Genomic DNA, 16,406 nt, shown 5'->3' with positions numbered 1-16,406 from the left:
ATCGGGCAGGCACTTGAGGGAGATCTCCATGCGGCGCGGGTCGCGCTGCCCCCGGCGAGACGGACGAGGTCTGCTACAGAACGATCAACCTTCACCGCACAACCCCAACCCACCGAACCGCAGCCCCGCCTGTCCCTTAAAGGGCACGGGCGGAGGAGGGTGCGTCGTGGGCCGGGCCCAAACGACCCGAGCGGCTATTGCCCGCCGGGAGCGGCTATGATGAGCTCTCATCTGTGCCCGGTCACCTGCGAAGCCTTGGTATGAAAGCCGTGGCCCAGCTCTTAGCTCGATGAGGTGACAACCAGCATACGATGTGTTGAGAAGAAAGATTTAAAAGCCCCTCCACACATACCAGGTCTTATACATGCATATTCTTACATTACGTGTTGTCAAAGATCTGTAAGCAGTTGAAAGAGTCAACAGAACACATGGTTGCTTATTGTCTGCCTTTCAAGGCCAGGATGCCATGAACATCCTTGAAAAGCTTCAGAAGTCCACAACCTCAAGTGGCTGGCAGAGTAGTTTAAGCACAAAAGCACGTGTAGTGCAAGGCTTTGCATTCACTTATTGCTTCCCATGACACTCTGCACAGCTGTTACCAAGAGCTAGGGGAGACCAGCTCCTCGCTGCGGCACCCAAGAAGGAGCCTGGCTCCAGGCAGTGCACATCTGCACGCTGTATGTATGCTTCAGAAATTACATAATGTACAATAGTACATATTGTTCATTTTTAATCTTATATATTAACCTGGCAAAATATTTACTCTTGAAATGACTACCCATACACACAATAGTTATCGCAACCGCAGGTGTTTATTGTAGTGCATTTGCAGTAGGTAAACATCCAGACAAAAGGTGTTTAGTGTCCACTGACTGTGTTGGTGTTCAGCATACAGAATTTCATTGCATGATTTCACACACACTTATGGGATTGTTGCTTAAAATGCAAGTTATCTAAAATATACTTTCCTTTGTCTTTCTATTCTGCTCCTGTAGTGAAGAGACTATAGGAAATAAGGCATCCATTGCATGGTACCACAATGAACAAATTATATAAACTAAGTTGACAAAACTGAACTTCTGTAAGATCTAATGTTCTTGACAGCCACAGACAGTACCAGGTCATACAGCTTGGTATGAAACATCAGTTTCTAATGTGTGGTGAGATGTGACTCTCAGAGTCTATGTCTTTACCTTAGTTCAGGTTTACAGACCAGTACACTAAAGGAAGTTCTCTACTTAAAAATAAATACTTTAAATGTGCTTCTGCCTGACTATTCCTTAAAAAATGTAAGGTCAGCACACTGCTGAGCAGAATGCTGCAAGGGACTCTGGGCTGGGACATCCACATCTCTCCACTCACCTCACCCCTCTGACTTCATTTCCAGCCTTTCATGTCCTCACCTCTCTGAGAGGAGACTGCCATGTTCCTCAGATGGTGCTTCTCTTCATACAAATGTTTGGTTGATGTTCAGAACCATATTTGAATGGCTTGTACATCAATCCACTGTACTGTCTCCACAAACAAGTTTCACCAAATTTCATAGGTTTAATTTTTTTCATGAGTATTACAGATATAGAAAACTGCTGAAGGCACCAGACTGCTTTAATTCATTCAATGCATGAGAGAGAATGCCTTTAGTACTGAGGGCTAGCTTGATGCTCAAAGTCACTGTTGTCTGACATTATTTCTTTGTGTTGAAAGTTACTGCCTTCCTAGTCTACCCATGTGGTCTAGCCAAGTCTGAACACAGACAGCTTGTTAATGCCCTTTGCAGTCTAGCAAATTTTAACTGAGGAAACAAACAGAACAAAGCTAAAAAACAAACAAACCTGAGCTAGAAGTGAGAGCGCCTGACCAGAAAGGCTGCAAGTGTATCACAAGCTTTTGCCACAGGTTTACACTGGTTTTGGGGAAAAGCATTTAGACTTAGAGTGTAAGATTTTCCACCAGCTCTATACTACCCACTTCCTGCAATGTGTGCTGCTTCACAGCCTCCATGGTATGCTCCCACAGATCATCAGATATGTTCACTAGGACCTGTGCAGGAGAAGGGGAAAAAACATCAGGTGCACATACCAAAATAATAGTTAAATTGTACAAGAAGCCTTGAAAATGCATCTGAACTATCTAATTATCTGCCTGGTAAGAAACTACCATGAACCATCTTAAAACATTTTTCACATGTGAAAGACTTAGGAGGAGCCCCATGTGTACTGCAGGGCCACGTGACTATCAAAGGAACAGAAGCTGTATCATCTTTACCACTTGAGATACTTGTTTGTTCCCACAGATCGTTGTTTCAAAGTAAAGCCAGAACACACAAAACTGAGCTGAAGGAGCAATGTCCACTAATTCTAGGCAACTGCAAAGTCAGCCCCTGGTCTAGCTTCCAGGGAATCATACTACTTCCAGATATAAGCAGTTTGGAGCACTAACCTGCATAGCATGAGGAACACAGACGGATCACATTTGCCACCAAAATAAAATAATTAAATAATCAGTTAGGAAATAAGGGTCCAAAACCAGGTACTTCAATGCCTGCAGCTCAATTTGCATCCAGGGCTTTGTGGGCTGCCCAGTCCTCCTGAAGAACATGTTGCTTGAGAGCAATCTTTTTAACTTTCAAATGCTTTTCTAGAGTCCTGATCCCTGCCTCGTGTTTAGTTTCTTGCCTGACTACACGGAGAGGTGTGCACAGAAAAGGAAATATTAACATCAGCGCCCTTTACCCAGGAGCAAGAAGGCCTGCTCCACTTCATCCCACACTTTCATCCCAAGTAAGGCAACCGGTCGGAACAAGGGCTCTCAGCTCTAGGCGATGTTGCTGCAGGCTCTGCTCTGTCCTGGCTCCAAAACATGCCCCCATGTCCTTTCCTTCATAGATACGTGACAATTAACAACACACCACACTCAGAAAAACCCATAACAAGGAGATGCAAATGTCTTGGATCTTTTTAGGAAACTGCAAGTGTTTAAGGCTCCCGCACCAAGGGGCCCTTCTGCAAGCAAGGCTCAGAGCTGCAGCCAGCTGGGTTAAATATAAACCACATATCCTGCAATTGGTAGTTCTGAAGAAACAAAGTGTTAGGTAACTGAAGCATTACGCTCTCTATAGTGGAAGTTAGGCAGTCATTCTCTAAGTGCTGTGATAATAATACTTAAGCTGTGTGCTATTTTAAAATCTTTTCAAGCTGATTTTTTCCAAAAGTTTCTGGCCTGCTACCATCTAAATTTGCAAACCTCTGGGTAAAGTACAATTTAAAAGTGGATAAAAGAACACAGAATGATTTCAGCACGTCCCGACTACTGGTACAGAAAGAATTAATATTTGCACATGACACATACAGGGTTCCCAAGTTACTGTGTGTATTTACAAGGACTGCTCTGAAAGTAATGCCTCCTGTTTTATTATGTTGGCCCACAATGTCAGTCGGATGTTGGTGGGAATGACAGTAATGGTTGAACCTTCCCACCAATATACTGTTACATTTTGTTTCTGTGTGATAGATGGCAGCAGAGGGGCAGTCTGACAGAATGGCAACTGACATGGAAGTGTGTACAAAGCAAAGGTGTGTCACTGAAATCCTCCATGTGGAAAAAATGGCACCCATTGACATTCATTGATGTTTGCTGAATGTTTATGGGGACCAAACAGCAGATGTGAGCACAGTGAGGCAGTGGGTGGCATGTTTTAGCAGTGGCAACAGTGACAAACTTTTCACTCCAGCGTTTCATTATAAAGCATTCATTATAGAGCAAATAGTTTCTTATTATTTCAGTGTTGTTTTTTTTTCCTTGCCCCTCCAAATCAAGTATGCTTCATAAATATTACACCAGGGATATTCTGTGGTGTGTTGCATTTGCGTATACATTAATGTATAATTTTAACATAGGTACTTACCATTACAACAGCAGAAGAGAGATACAGAACCTTCCTCTTCTAATCTGTACCTTCCAGAGTTTGGTAAGTCTTTGCACTGTGATATAAATCTCTGAAGTTCCGTCTCTGGAAAGCCATCTTGTTGGTAGTGCTAAAAATTGATATTTAGTTAAACCTTTAACAAGGCTAAAGCACAGAATAGCCTAAAGCAATACAATAAGAACATAAAATGAGACTTGTCTCCCCAGAACACTTTTCAGGTATTATTCAAGCATGAAATTAGAAGATTCAGAGAACTGAATATGAAATTTCTACTTTTTGATAATAAGCATCCGTTAGGAGAGGAAATCAGATAGACTTATAAGAAAACCAAAGTGTAAAGAATTAAAAATCTCTTGCAATCACTCCATGCCCTCAAAAATAGCTTTTATATTCATTCATAAAACTGGCTTGCACAGCAAGCCAAAATATCAAGGGGGATGAGAGTCTGGATAGCACCAATCTTGTCTTTTTTATTCCAAACAAATTTTAAGAGTTCATGCTTACCTTGATAGTTTCATATGTATCTGTAATGAGTGCAATGAAGAGACTTAGCACCATGTAGATGAACAGACTGATGAAGGAGTAGAGGTAGATTCTACTGAATAACCAAACCAAGTAACTTTTCTGCTGCATTTTTGCAAAAGTGGCAAACATGTCATCTCCATTTATCAATGAAAAGAGGCATTCAGAAACCACATTCAGAGAACGGAACTGGAAAAAGACAAGGACATCCGTTGCCACTTTATTTGGGGCCTTAGACTGTACATAACCTGGAGGAGATATATGGCTGTTGACTGGCTCCTCTGAACATTTTGTGCACCCAGAGCATGACAACATGTAGTGCTAACCAGAAGGCACTTATGGAATGAGCAGTTGGTCCCTCCTATACACAAAAGCAATCAATCCATTCTTTTGTAAACTCTTCCTATTTGATAAGCCAATTTCACCTTTAAAAAGGATAATATCTCCAAAGCTTTAGTCTGTTCTGTGAGATCAAAATTGTTTCTCAAAATACCACGCAGGACTCCCAGCATATGACTGAAAGTCACAGCAGCTTCCACTCCTGACTCAGAGCTTTCACAACCAGAGGGAAATCTGACCATGTTGTGACAGTCAGGCTGTTCAAACAGTAGCATCATGTTGAAGATGAATGATTTTTGTATTAAGGGAAGTCTTGACATGGAAACTTAGAAGATAACAGCAGTAAACTCTCATTTATTTAGAACCTATTCTATTATTTACATTGTATTTTTAATCTTGAGTATATTACCTTCACATGGTATGGCCCCAGTACAATCCATCCACAGAAACAATAGCCTAGATAGATCATAGCAGCACAACAGCAGAACCTCATGACATTGGGTAATGCTGCTCGCAGCGTTAGAATGAGAAGCTGCAGAAAGGAATGCAAACATTAAGAATTCAACCAGGCATTTCTTCGTGTTGTCTTATAGCAGCAAACAGAATAAATACCAACAGCATGAAGATCTCAGGAGATCCTTACATTATACTTCTGAAAGAAACCTAGGTAGCGAATGACTCCAAGCCACACAAGCATAGTGGATGTTCCTAGGAGTATGCTACAGATGTCATAACTTGTCAGACTCTAAAGGAAAAAAAAAAAAGAATCAAGTATTATAACAAATGACAGGTTTTAAATTGCAACTCTCATTACTACAAAGATCTAACATGAAACTTTGTTTTCCTTAAAAAGCTCTCCCACTAGAAATTAGTTTGGGATAATATGTTGTAGAGGGCAGAAGTGCCACCAAGAAGTAAGGGAACTTTCAAAGTGTTACTCATTCCACATGCCTTTAAAAATTACTGTTGATGAATCAGATTCTCACCATGAGCTAAGTTATTTGCTAACAGCACAGCTGGACTGCAGCTGCAGACATCCCCTCTCAATGCAAAACTCAACAGGTCCTGCCACATGGCCCTGAAAACACCTCGTGCTGTTCCCAGACCTGCAGACACTGCTGCTGCAATCTGCTGCAACTGCAACAGCAGATTCCCCATACCAGCTTGGGAATCTCTCTGCCACATCCCAACGTACAGTGTAAACCTGATTTTAGAACTACAGAGCAAAAACAGCTCTTCCAGGATGTAGATAAAGCTTTATATATATATACATATTATTTTTTTTTTTAATATATATTTTGAAGTGTCAGCAGAGTTCAAATAAATACTAAGGAGGATTTTGCTACATAGCAAAGGCCTGTGAGGTGTAGGAAGTTGTCAAGGAGAAGAATAATTAGCTTTTAATTAGTTCTAACCAGAGCTTCATGTATATTTTATCAGCACTTAGCTGGGTTTTTTCCATCTATATACATACTGGTCCATTGTCATCCAAGTTACCCTACACTTTGTCCGTTGAACTGCAGCTCTTTTCCAAAATGCTCACATCTGGACAGCTGACTTGAATAAAAAGTGTTCACTACTTTCCAGGAGAGAATGGACCTCTTCTGAGTGAGCATGGACCTCTCTCATCTTAGTTCCTTTCTACTTCTAAGTTTACAACTCCTAAAGTAAGATAGAGCAATGTGTGATAATCAAGCAGTCACCAGATTGATTTCAGCTCCGTCCTTTCATCACTACTGTCCAAAGTCTGTTGTGTTGCAATGCTATGCTTCAAAGTCTGATAGAGATTCAAGTAAAAAAAAAAAACAACTCGATCTGAATACTAGAGTGCTTCAGTGTAACATATTGCAACTTTTTTTGCCCAACATTTCATATTTATTTATTTATTTTCTGTAGTTAGTTTATTTTAGAAATTGAAGGCTTAAAACTGGGCTGTGGCTTGAGTGTTAGGTACATGCTGGAAACCATAAGCTAGGAAAGCAGAAAAGTGATGCTTAAGAAGAAAATCTCTGTGCCAGTTAAGCACTTTTAAAATGTGGTATAGAAACTTAAATGCTAAAATTAAAAAAAAAAAAAAAAAAAGTAAGCAAATCTAACTGATCCTAAATGGGGCAGAGAGGAAGTCAATAGTCTTAAATGTTCCGAGATGAAATAATTTTATTGCTTTGAGACACTTGGAAGGAGCAAAGAGAGTTAGAACTATAATATATAGGGATATTTGGAAACAATACACCTGAGTTATAATTCCAGAAAAGAAAAGAGAGTTTTGAAATTTTGTGCCAGTTGGAATAAAGTATAGCCAGCCTAGAGACCTCAGAGATTTAAACCTAGGTGAGACAGAAATAGCCAGCATTGCTTCCACCTAACAGTGTAAGTATCTTACCTTGGCCTGTATCTCCATTTTGAGAGTTGATCCAGTGATAGTTAGGACATCACTAACCATAATGAGGATATACCAGCCATTGACAAATTCCATCTGATCGTTGTGAGATACTTCTTTCTTGTAATAATATAGGAAAAAACTTACAAATTCCTGGGGGAAAGGAAGAGAGGGAAAAGTTCATTAGACTAATGCAAAACATAAAGACTTTCCAAAGGAAGAGTTATACCCACTCTTTGGAGCCGAATTCCTTTGACTACTGATCGCGTGCAAAGGATCAATGAACTCAGACAGATCAGTATGACAAAAGCATCGAAGATCATCATGTAATGCGTATTCTTCTGTACTGCAGGAACAAAAACATACATGTTCTATATATATAATCATGCATTTATATATTATCAGATTAATTTCATCTTGAGTATTGAAGAATGAATCAATTTTTGATGTTTGCTATGTTTATCCTTGCATTTTTCCCACAAAAGCTTGTCTGACATTTTCAAGAGACACACAAGTATATCTGCACTACCAATACCACTCCAGTTAATCTAGAAAGGTTGACACCGCCTCAAAAATGTCATACATCAGCATGTGAATGTGTCTTACAAGGCTGCAGAATGGGAGGTAGAACTTGTCTATTTTGCAAGCACTGGAATGGCCCTTTAAGACACAACGTTTGTATAAAAAAACAATCTCAGGAATTTTGCAATATGTATCTTCTCTTCCAGAACAGAATTTTACTATCAGGTGGCTGTTCTGTCCTTAGTTTGCACTACTACTCAGATAGCTATGACCAACACTAAGCTAGACATGATCTCTCCGTATCTTTTTCTAAATAAATACTCAAATAAAAACTAAATAAATAAAAAATAAAAATAACATTCTTGATCATTTATGGACAATTTTTGCACCAAAACTATTGCTAGACATCTTTTTCCTTTTTATCCTTATCATATAGCAGAATCTAGATGGAGTTAGTATGAGGATTTGATTTTTAATTCTAAAAAAATTACTACATTTTAGAAAAAAAACTAAAGGAAATTAATGCGAAGGATGAAAGAATGGGCAGCAGCAAGTCTCCAAAATGGGGTGCTGATACTCTAGTAGACATCACAGAGATACCAACTATCCAGAAAAAATCCACCTTCTTCCTGTTTAGGAGTCTCTAACACATGTACTGGTGCCAAACAAGATGGTTCTGCAGGTTGTTCTTCATGGTTCAGAATAGCAGCATTTGACATCACTGCCTGCGTATTTTTGTTTAGCTTTCAAAAAATAGTACAGAGTACTTCAGGAGATGATACTGAAAACAGTAACAGAGGCAATCTACATCAATGTCAAATGCAGATTATTATAGAGGCCTGCTATCAAAACCTTATCCTACTGCACAAGTAATCTCTTAGAGGTAGCATGCCATCTGGTGTACATTTATAACATGGCATCTAAAAAGCAGCTGAATGTTAAGCAGATCGTACGTTTGCTTAAACAGTGTGTTTCATCCTCTGTGATGCATTTCATTGAATTCATAAAATTAATTCCAGCTAGAATCTTAAAAAAAACAACTCTCTTTTTCTTAATGCCAGCTGTTTACAAGGGAATTTCCTAATGCAACAAAATAGAAAAATAGACCTCTTTCATCAGAAATAAATAAATAAATAAATAAATACCTCAGTGAAAAACAAGTGGAATTTAAAATCCTGCAAGCTTCTGGTGTTCAAAGGGATTCTACAATTTACAAAGATCTCTGGCAAAGTTTTGACTGGAGATAGTAGCTCCCAACAAAGGGTGCTCCTATTATCAACTATTTAAGATAGATACTCAACCATAGTGCACATCTCAGTTAGACTCAGATACACACTAAACTATGCTTAAGCAGCAATCAGGAGTATTTCTAGCTACTTCATTCTAGCAGCCCTTCCTAGCAGCGCAATAGTGCTTCCTTATCTGCCTCCTGTTAAGTCCTGAAATAAGAGTGAATCAGTTTCAACTTTCCACCACTATCGCATGTCCTTCTGTTGCCTGGTGCTAGAGCAATGCTTCACAGCCTGCTGTAAACAGTGAGCAGCTTAAGCTCAGTAGCCAAAACCAGCATGATGAAAACATTTTGGTGCGACAGTATCGATGGTACAAGGTTTCACAGTTGTTTAAGAACAATTCTTCAGGAAAAACAAGCAAACAAACAAGCAGGATTTGGAGTGTACCTATTAGACAATGTATGTCAATAGTGCCTCATCTTTAAATAAAGAAAGGTTAACTAGCATGAAAATTTAAGTTATATCACTTACTTGATCCAGAAACATGCCAGTCTTTACATTCCCTGATCTCTATTTCATTATCTAGACTGATTTTGATTCTTCCACTGTGGGCTTTATTATCAAACACTATCTGTAGTAACAAAAAATTAATTAAAAGTGACTGTTAAAACATTATATATTTGGTATATTGCACTGCTAAGTTAGCACAATAATTCAGAATAATTCTCCTCAGTTATGAAAGTTGCTTGTGATTAAAGTAATTCCTCAAGTTAAGTCTTGACAAAATGAAAAACAAGTCTGGTATTACTCGATTAAGTAAATACAAAAATACAAGTGGAATTCTTTTAAGTAGAGCCCCACATCCCTGTGGTCTGAAAAAAAAAAATGCAACACATTCCTAGAAACATCTCTCTAAAGAGAAGAGGTTCATGTTCTTCCCATACTTCAATGGGATTAGATTACAAAAGCTGTAAACTGAACAAGCACATGAGGACTGTACCACATGTGCTCAAAACTTTACCTACAGTAACACTTGAGAGTAGTTTACAGGGTACTAATTCATGGCAGAGTAATCCAGATTCCACTGAGGACACTGAATGGTGCCCAGCACTCCTCAGAAAACATGTGCACTGACTGCATATAGTAAATAAGCATGAATGGTTTCTCATTTTTGAACTGATGAATGGTTTCTCATTTTTGAACTGAAAGACACAGGGTAGACATCAGTGTACCGTCAGGGAGAAATCGTAACAGTCAGGGAGCTCATGGTGACGAACGGTCTGGAGGTTGATTGCCTTCAGATTGAACATGAGTTGCACTGCCACTAGCCTGGAACAGGGTCTCACATTAGTTTTTTGCAAAGAAAATGCACAAAAACATCAATGCAGGAGGTATTTACTCCTCCTTACCTGTGGAAATCCAGAGTGAAATTCAAATTGTGCTTTCCCACTGTTCTGTTGTCTAAAGACATCATTGGCTCAATGTAGAAGCAGTCTGCAATGGATAAGTACTCACAATAATATCTCAGAGGTTATCACGCTCTTTAACTGTAATCTACCCTTCCCACTCCCACGGCTGTGAAGTGCAGTTGACTAGAGCAGTAAAGATAGCATACTTAAGTGATGAGTCACTTTGGAGTCTCGGTTACAAATACGTTGGCTTTCTGAACACCAGCCAAATTATTCAGCGTGAATTCAGCGGCAAGGTGCTTGAAATCAGCCTTGTAGGGTCACTGTGCTAAGTACGTCACTTTTTGAGCAGTAGATATAAAGGACTGTTTCCCTGGAAGGGAGATTAGTTACACACTCGTTTTCTTACCAGTTTTGGCTAGTAGTAAGTTCAGTACAGATCATTTGATACAACTATACAATACTGGATGTTCACTAAGAATGTATCTTTAAGTGCCGGGTCCCTCTTCCCATAGAAATAATACAATAGATTAGATTCATCACCAGTCACAATCTCTGGGTCTATATCAAAGGTGTCATTTCCAGGACAGATGGTTCCTTGCTTGTAGAACTGTTGACATACAGCCAGAGCTGTCTCTTCTGCTCCTTTCTTCTCATAAGCATGGTTTCCAACAGAAATGTTGGGCAACTGTAAGTACTAAAGTTCAGAACGAAGAGATTAACAAAGTTAGATGGCACCAAAACTACCCATCTCTTGGGAAGCAAACTAACACACACACACACACACAAAGATAACAAAGATAACAAGAGTTTAGATTTATGCCATAACCTTTCTTTTTATTTAAAAGATCATCTAAAGAACTTAGAAATGTTCACCACACTACAGCTGAGTTTTCATTTACTTTAAAGCGTGGGTGTACAACTTTTTGGCTTGCCTGGGCTGCACTGAGTAAAGAGGAATTGTCTAGGACTGCATTTACAAAGGTCAATCCAAAAGTAATGCCTCTTAATTATTTCTATGGAAACTACAACTGATACAAAGAGCAAAATAACACTATGGATGGAATAGAGCACATTCTCAGCTACAAAACACTCTCTTTCAGCACAGTCACCACTATTAGCTGTGCATTTTCACCAGCAATGAGAAGCAGGCCGCATGCCATACTCATACAAATCTGTGCCAGTGGAGGTGACCTACTGTCCTTTTTGCCACTGCTGAAATGCATCACCCACTACCTCACTGTCTCACATCCACTGTTTGGTCTCCATAACTGTTCAATGTGTGACATTTTTTTAATAGACTCCTTAGAGTTGGAAGGGACCTTTAAAGGTCATCTAGTCCAAATCCACTACAATGTACAGGAACATGCACAGCTAGATCAAGTTGCCCAGAGCTTGATCCAACCTCACATTGAAAGTCTCAAGGGATGAGGCATCAACCACATCTCTAGACAGTTTGTTCCAGTGCCTCACTACCCTTACTGTAAAAGACTTTTTCCTCATATCTAACCTAAATCTACCCTCCCTGAGCTTGAAGCCATTTCCCCCTGTTCTATCACCACAGACCCTGCTAAAGAGTCTGTCCCTTTCTTTTCTATAGCTTCCCTTTAGATACTGAAAGGCCACTATCAGGTCACATTGCAGCCTTCTCTTCTCCAGGCTGAATAGCTCCAGATGATCAGATTTTTGATTGCAATTCTGTACATTCTATTTGAAAATTCACATGTAATATGTTTATGTTGACTGAAAATGGAGTCGCAAATAAGCAAAATCTGTATAATTTTTTGCAATCTTGAAGCTCTCCTTATGTCCCGATTTTAGCCCAGAGGGGGTTAATACTGCACTGGTGTTAAGTTGGAGCTGAGTGATGGTTGTGCAGAGTGGTGGCTCTGCCATGATGTGCCAGCTGTGCCTGGCCGCATGCTGCCCAAGGGCCATGAGTTGGACACATCTGCTTTAAGGTATTTGACAAAAGCAAAAAGTGTAGGATTTGGGTCTAAATGCCTTTTTGCTGTGTATTATTTTTCTTTTTATAATCCTTGTAGAAAAGTGTAATTCAATATTTGCAAAGCACTCTGGCTAAAATCCAAGCAGCTCATTGAGAACAGAATCCATTGATTAGATCCAGGGATGTCTGCAGAAGTCCATTTCTCTAGCAATGAGAGCCTGTCTGTTTCTTTTGCTGAAAAACCAGCAGATTTCTCCACTAGTTAATTCCAGAAATGGCTTTACCTGAAGTGTTAACACTATTCAACTAATTTAGCAACTAATATAGCAACACTTTTTATCTTAATGACTTATGGTACAGGAAGAACAGTAAGATCTCAGTCATTTCAGGTTTTTCCTAGTCTTTCACTCTTGTTCCATTTAACTCCATGTTACTTTAATGCCACTAAGGAAATATGCCTCCCGCAGCAAGAAAAATTGAAGAGCTGAAGTACATTGACTCTGGATGGGGACTGACCCGTGAAAGTTCACCTGCAAGCACGGAGGTGCAACTATGTTTGAGTGAGTTCCTCCGACACTTGCCTTTTACAGAAGACTCAAAGTCATGGATGTGCCAAAGAGCCATTCCTCTTCAGAGCCTGTCTGGTGACCAGCATTTTGTACAGCATTTACTTTGGTAGGCTTGGCTACAGGTTTTTTTTGTCTTTCTTTTTTTCTTTTTTTTCCTCTCTCTAACTAACTAATATATACTACTAGTGGTAAAAAAAAGGAAAAAAAGGAAAAAGGTAGTGGCAGGTCTACAGCCTCGTCTTTAAGAAAATCCAGCAGAGTAGTCTGTCATTCAGTAAAAAATCTTAAATACTCAGCAATCCCAATTTGTTATCTCAACATAAAGTCCTGTAAACATAGGAAAAGCAGTGTTTGGAACCTCATCTTTTCATGAAAAGTAAGTCTCCAGGACAACATTAACTCAAAATGTGTTACTTCTTATATATCACATTATAATTTCCATTCAATAGATGGGACACAAGCCTTTTCCTCTACCAACTATGTAAGCAAGTCAGTACTCTAGTATTAAGCAACAGGCATATGTATTCAAGCTCAGACACAATCCAGAAAGAAAGAGGAAGAAAGTGCACCAAGGTAAAGAGCATGTATATTGTATTCATTGCAGTGACAATCCTTACCTGATTGATGGCAAAGAATATTTGGTCATAGACATCTGTCTGTGTGTATACCGCATAGGTATCATCCATTCTGTCCATGTACCCTTTCAAAAAGAGATGTTTGAATGCAATAGTGTTCTCTTCTTTGAAGGCAACCACCATTTGATTGCTCAATCCAAAAAGTACCAGCTGAAAAAGATATTTATATTTCCTATTCAAAGACAAGTTGGGCTTCTGCATTAACAGACAAATTCTGTCCTACAAACAGCTAGTTACACTCATCATGCTGGTAAACAGCACTAACATGCAGGATATTCCATTTCAGAGCTGGTCAAAAGAAAGCTTGAAGGAAACAATGATTCCTTTAACACAATGTCCAGCTTCTTGGCTAAGGACTTGCATTTTCACAAAGAAAAGGATACTATCTCAAATTCAATCTACCCATATACTGTTACATGTGATTGTTATTTCAGCCCGACACTAATATAACTTGCCTTAGGAAACTTAAGTGTTTCTCAGAGAAAAAAGGTGGGACAAGACATAAGTTGACCTCATTTTGAAGTCCTGACTCCAGTGCAGAAAAAGGCAAATTGAGGACAACTAATAAACAAACAAAAGACCACCACCATCACAACAACATAAACAAACAAACAAAAAAAAGCAAACAAAAAACAACCAAACATCTATCTCTCTGGTTCGAGTAAAATGTGTACTGATAGCAATAGATGAAAATGGTGCTTTAACAGGATAACTTCAGAGCCGTCACATACTGCAACAGCTCAAGAAGTTGCCATATAACCCTGCTAGCTGCTATCCAGGCTGGGAAAGGTTCCCAGAAGAATGTGCTCTATTGTTTGCAGGAGCTCACAGTTCTCTTCAGCACCTATTGTTTCACAACTAGTGTCTGACAGTATTGTGAAGAAACTCATCAGAGGTAAGTCTGAACCAGTAGTCTACAGATTAGCTTTATGGCCACAGGGCAAACTGGATATTTAGTTTTTGATAAGGATAATTCAGCTGTTACAAAGACACTAAAGCAGTCTGTGGGCAAGCTGGATGTTGAAGACACACAGGAATGCACTAGCAAATCAATAGCACAAAGATTTAATTACCTATTGGCAGATTTTCTCTGGAAAGTCCAGATCTTATTTAGATTCTTCCACCATAAAATTTTATTTCTAATTGTAAAATGGGACAGATAACAATCAGAGGGGAAAAGGAGAAGAAAAAAAATCCTTGAAGATGGTTTCTTTCATTTCCACTCTCAGGAAATCTATTTTTCAGTCAGTAGTTTAAGAGAGAAGTGTGTCATCCAGGATCCTGAGATCTACGCTACATCTATGTGACCAAGACCGTTCTGCAGTCTGTCCTCCTTCAGTCTACACACTAGGCCAAGGAAAAGCCTTTGTTATCTGCACCCCTCATTTGAATTCATTGGATCGAGTCCCTGCTTAAACAACACTCACCTGAATGGTAACCATTGCTATTTTGAGCAGTTGAATCCCAAGTTTCCAAGGTTTTCTGCCCCGGGCCCAGAATTTTTCACACGGATTCATGAAGAAGAACTTCAGCTTCCTCCTGAGCTGGTCTTCTGCCAGCAGCTCCTGTGGCAGTGACAGGTGTTGTCTGTAGCTGCAGATCCCTTCATCATCCAGAGCACTGCAGCTGCTTCCGACCACTTCAGGAGTCTCCATTGCTGAAACAACAAATGTCTGTTACGGTTGGAAAACATGCAAGCATAAATACAGCAGCATTAGATCAGCCTGCGCTGACAACCTGGGCCCCAGAGCTGTTTGTCTTCTGTGAAGGTACCCACATGTCACACTGAGCTGAAGAGCTAACTCCTAATGCTGCACATGCTCTGGAGGCAGAACCCATACAGGTAACTTAACATTCAATTACAAATGGAATTTCTGTCTATTTTGAATGATGCAGTCACTTATGGAAAACCTCTCCCCCTCTTGTTTCCCAACACCAGCACCACATATGCAGGACACTGTGACTCACTTCCTCCTGCCCAGAAGAGCACCAAAGCCTCTCTGCAGCACTCTGGACACGTATCTCTTTCTTGAATTGGTGTTCCCCACAGATACCCATCAGCTGTCCAGTACCCAAAAGAAATGCAGTTTTCAAGACAAACAGTGCTTTTCTCAGACGTCAGTGATAGCATCATTCTTCCCTGAAAGCAAACCCCAGCGTGCCAAGTGCAATTCAGATACATTACCCGAGCAACTAACTGGCACTTAGCACAACTATATCGATTGCTACAGCCATAAAAGCCTGAACGCAAACCACTAGTGATCATGAACCTGGCAGTAAGACCGAAGGTAATGGTAAGCATCACGAGGAGCTCAGCTGTCAGGTGGCAACAAGTTCGGACCCGGCGGTCAGACACCTCCAGCAGGGATGGGGACAGGTGAGCCCTGCCCAACCCTGCTCCGGTTCCCCAAGGCTGCACCGCCCGGGGGATGCAGCACAGCGGGGCTGTGTACCCTTCTCTCAGCACATCGGGCCTTTCCACACCAAAATGCTCTGCCACTGCCGCGCTGCTGTCAGTGCGTGCTCCTGATAACAAAAAAAGTACTTCTTGACCTCACGGTATCAGCTGCAGAAGGCACTCAAGACAAACGCAACGCACGTTTTCCAGCCAGCCTGCACACTGAGACAACGCGGGCTCCGATCCCACGGGGATATCGCCGCACACAGCCAGTCCCCTCCTCGCAGCGCCTCACCGCACCGCGCCTGGCCCTCTCCCCACGCCCTGCAGCCGGCGGAGCGCCCCGGGACCTCCTTCCCGCAGCCCTCCCCGAACCCAACAGGGACAGAAGAGCGGGTTTCCCCGGGCTCGCCTCCCACCTCCCGCCCCGCAGCCCAGGGCGAAGGCTTTGACGCAAATACCTGCGCTGTGCTGCCGCTGCGCGCACCGCGCTCCGGCACCCGGCGGGGTGCGGCGGCTCGGCGGCC

The 16,406-nt window shown here is 40.8% G+C and overlaps 1 protein-coding gene across 1 annotated transcript; it reads right to left on the bottom strand.

Moving 5' to 3' along the window:
• Positions 1 to 801: 801 nt before the first annotated feature.
• MCOLN3 (mucolipin 3) lies at positions 802 to 16,400 on the bottom strand. The gene is made up of 14 exons (XM_031554859.1): positions 16,341 to 16,400; positions 14,909 to 15,138; positions 13,464 to 13,631; positions 10,873 to 11,026; positions 10,330 to 10,414; positions 10,153 to 10,249; positions 9,452 to 9,551; positions 7,400 to 7,512; positions 7,170 to 7,319; positions 5,430 to 5,531; positions 5,196 to 5,318; positions 4,430 to 4,636; positions 3,905 to 4,034; positions 802 to 2,040 (listed from the first exon to the last, which is right to left on the bottom strand). The coding sequence occupies exons 2-14, from the start codon at positions 15,134 to 15,136 to the stop codon at positions 2,021 to 2,023; spliced, it is 1,677 nt and encodes a 558-aa protein (XP_031410719.1). The 5' UTR covers positions 15,137 to 15,138; positions 16,341 to 16,400; the 3' UTR covers positions 802 to 2,020.
• Positions 16,401 to 16,406: the final 6 nt, after the last annotated feature.

Source organism: Meleagris gallopavo, chromosome 10 (genome assembly GCF_000146605.3).
Source record: "Meleagris gallopavo isolate NT-WF06-2002-E0010 breed Aviagen turkey brand Nicholas breeding stock chromosome 10, Turkey_5.1, whole genome shotgun sequence".
NCBI classification, from domain to species: Eukaryota; Metazoa; Chordata; class Aves; order Galliformes; family Phasianidae; genus Meleagris; species Meleagris gallopavo.
Note: the sequence above shows the minus strand (reverse complement) of the source record. Positions and strands in the feature narration are given on the sequence as shown.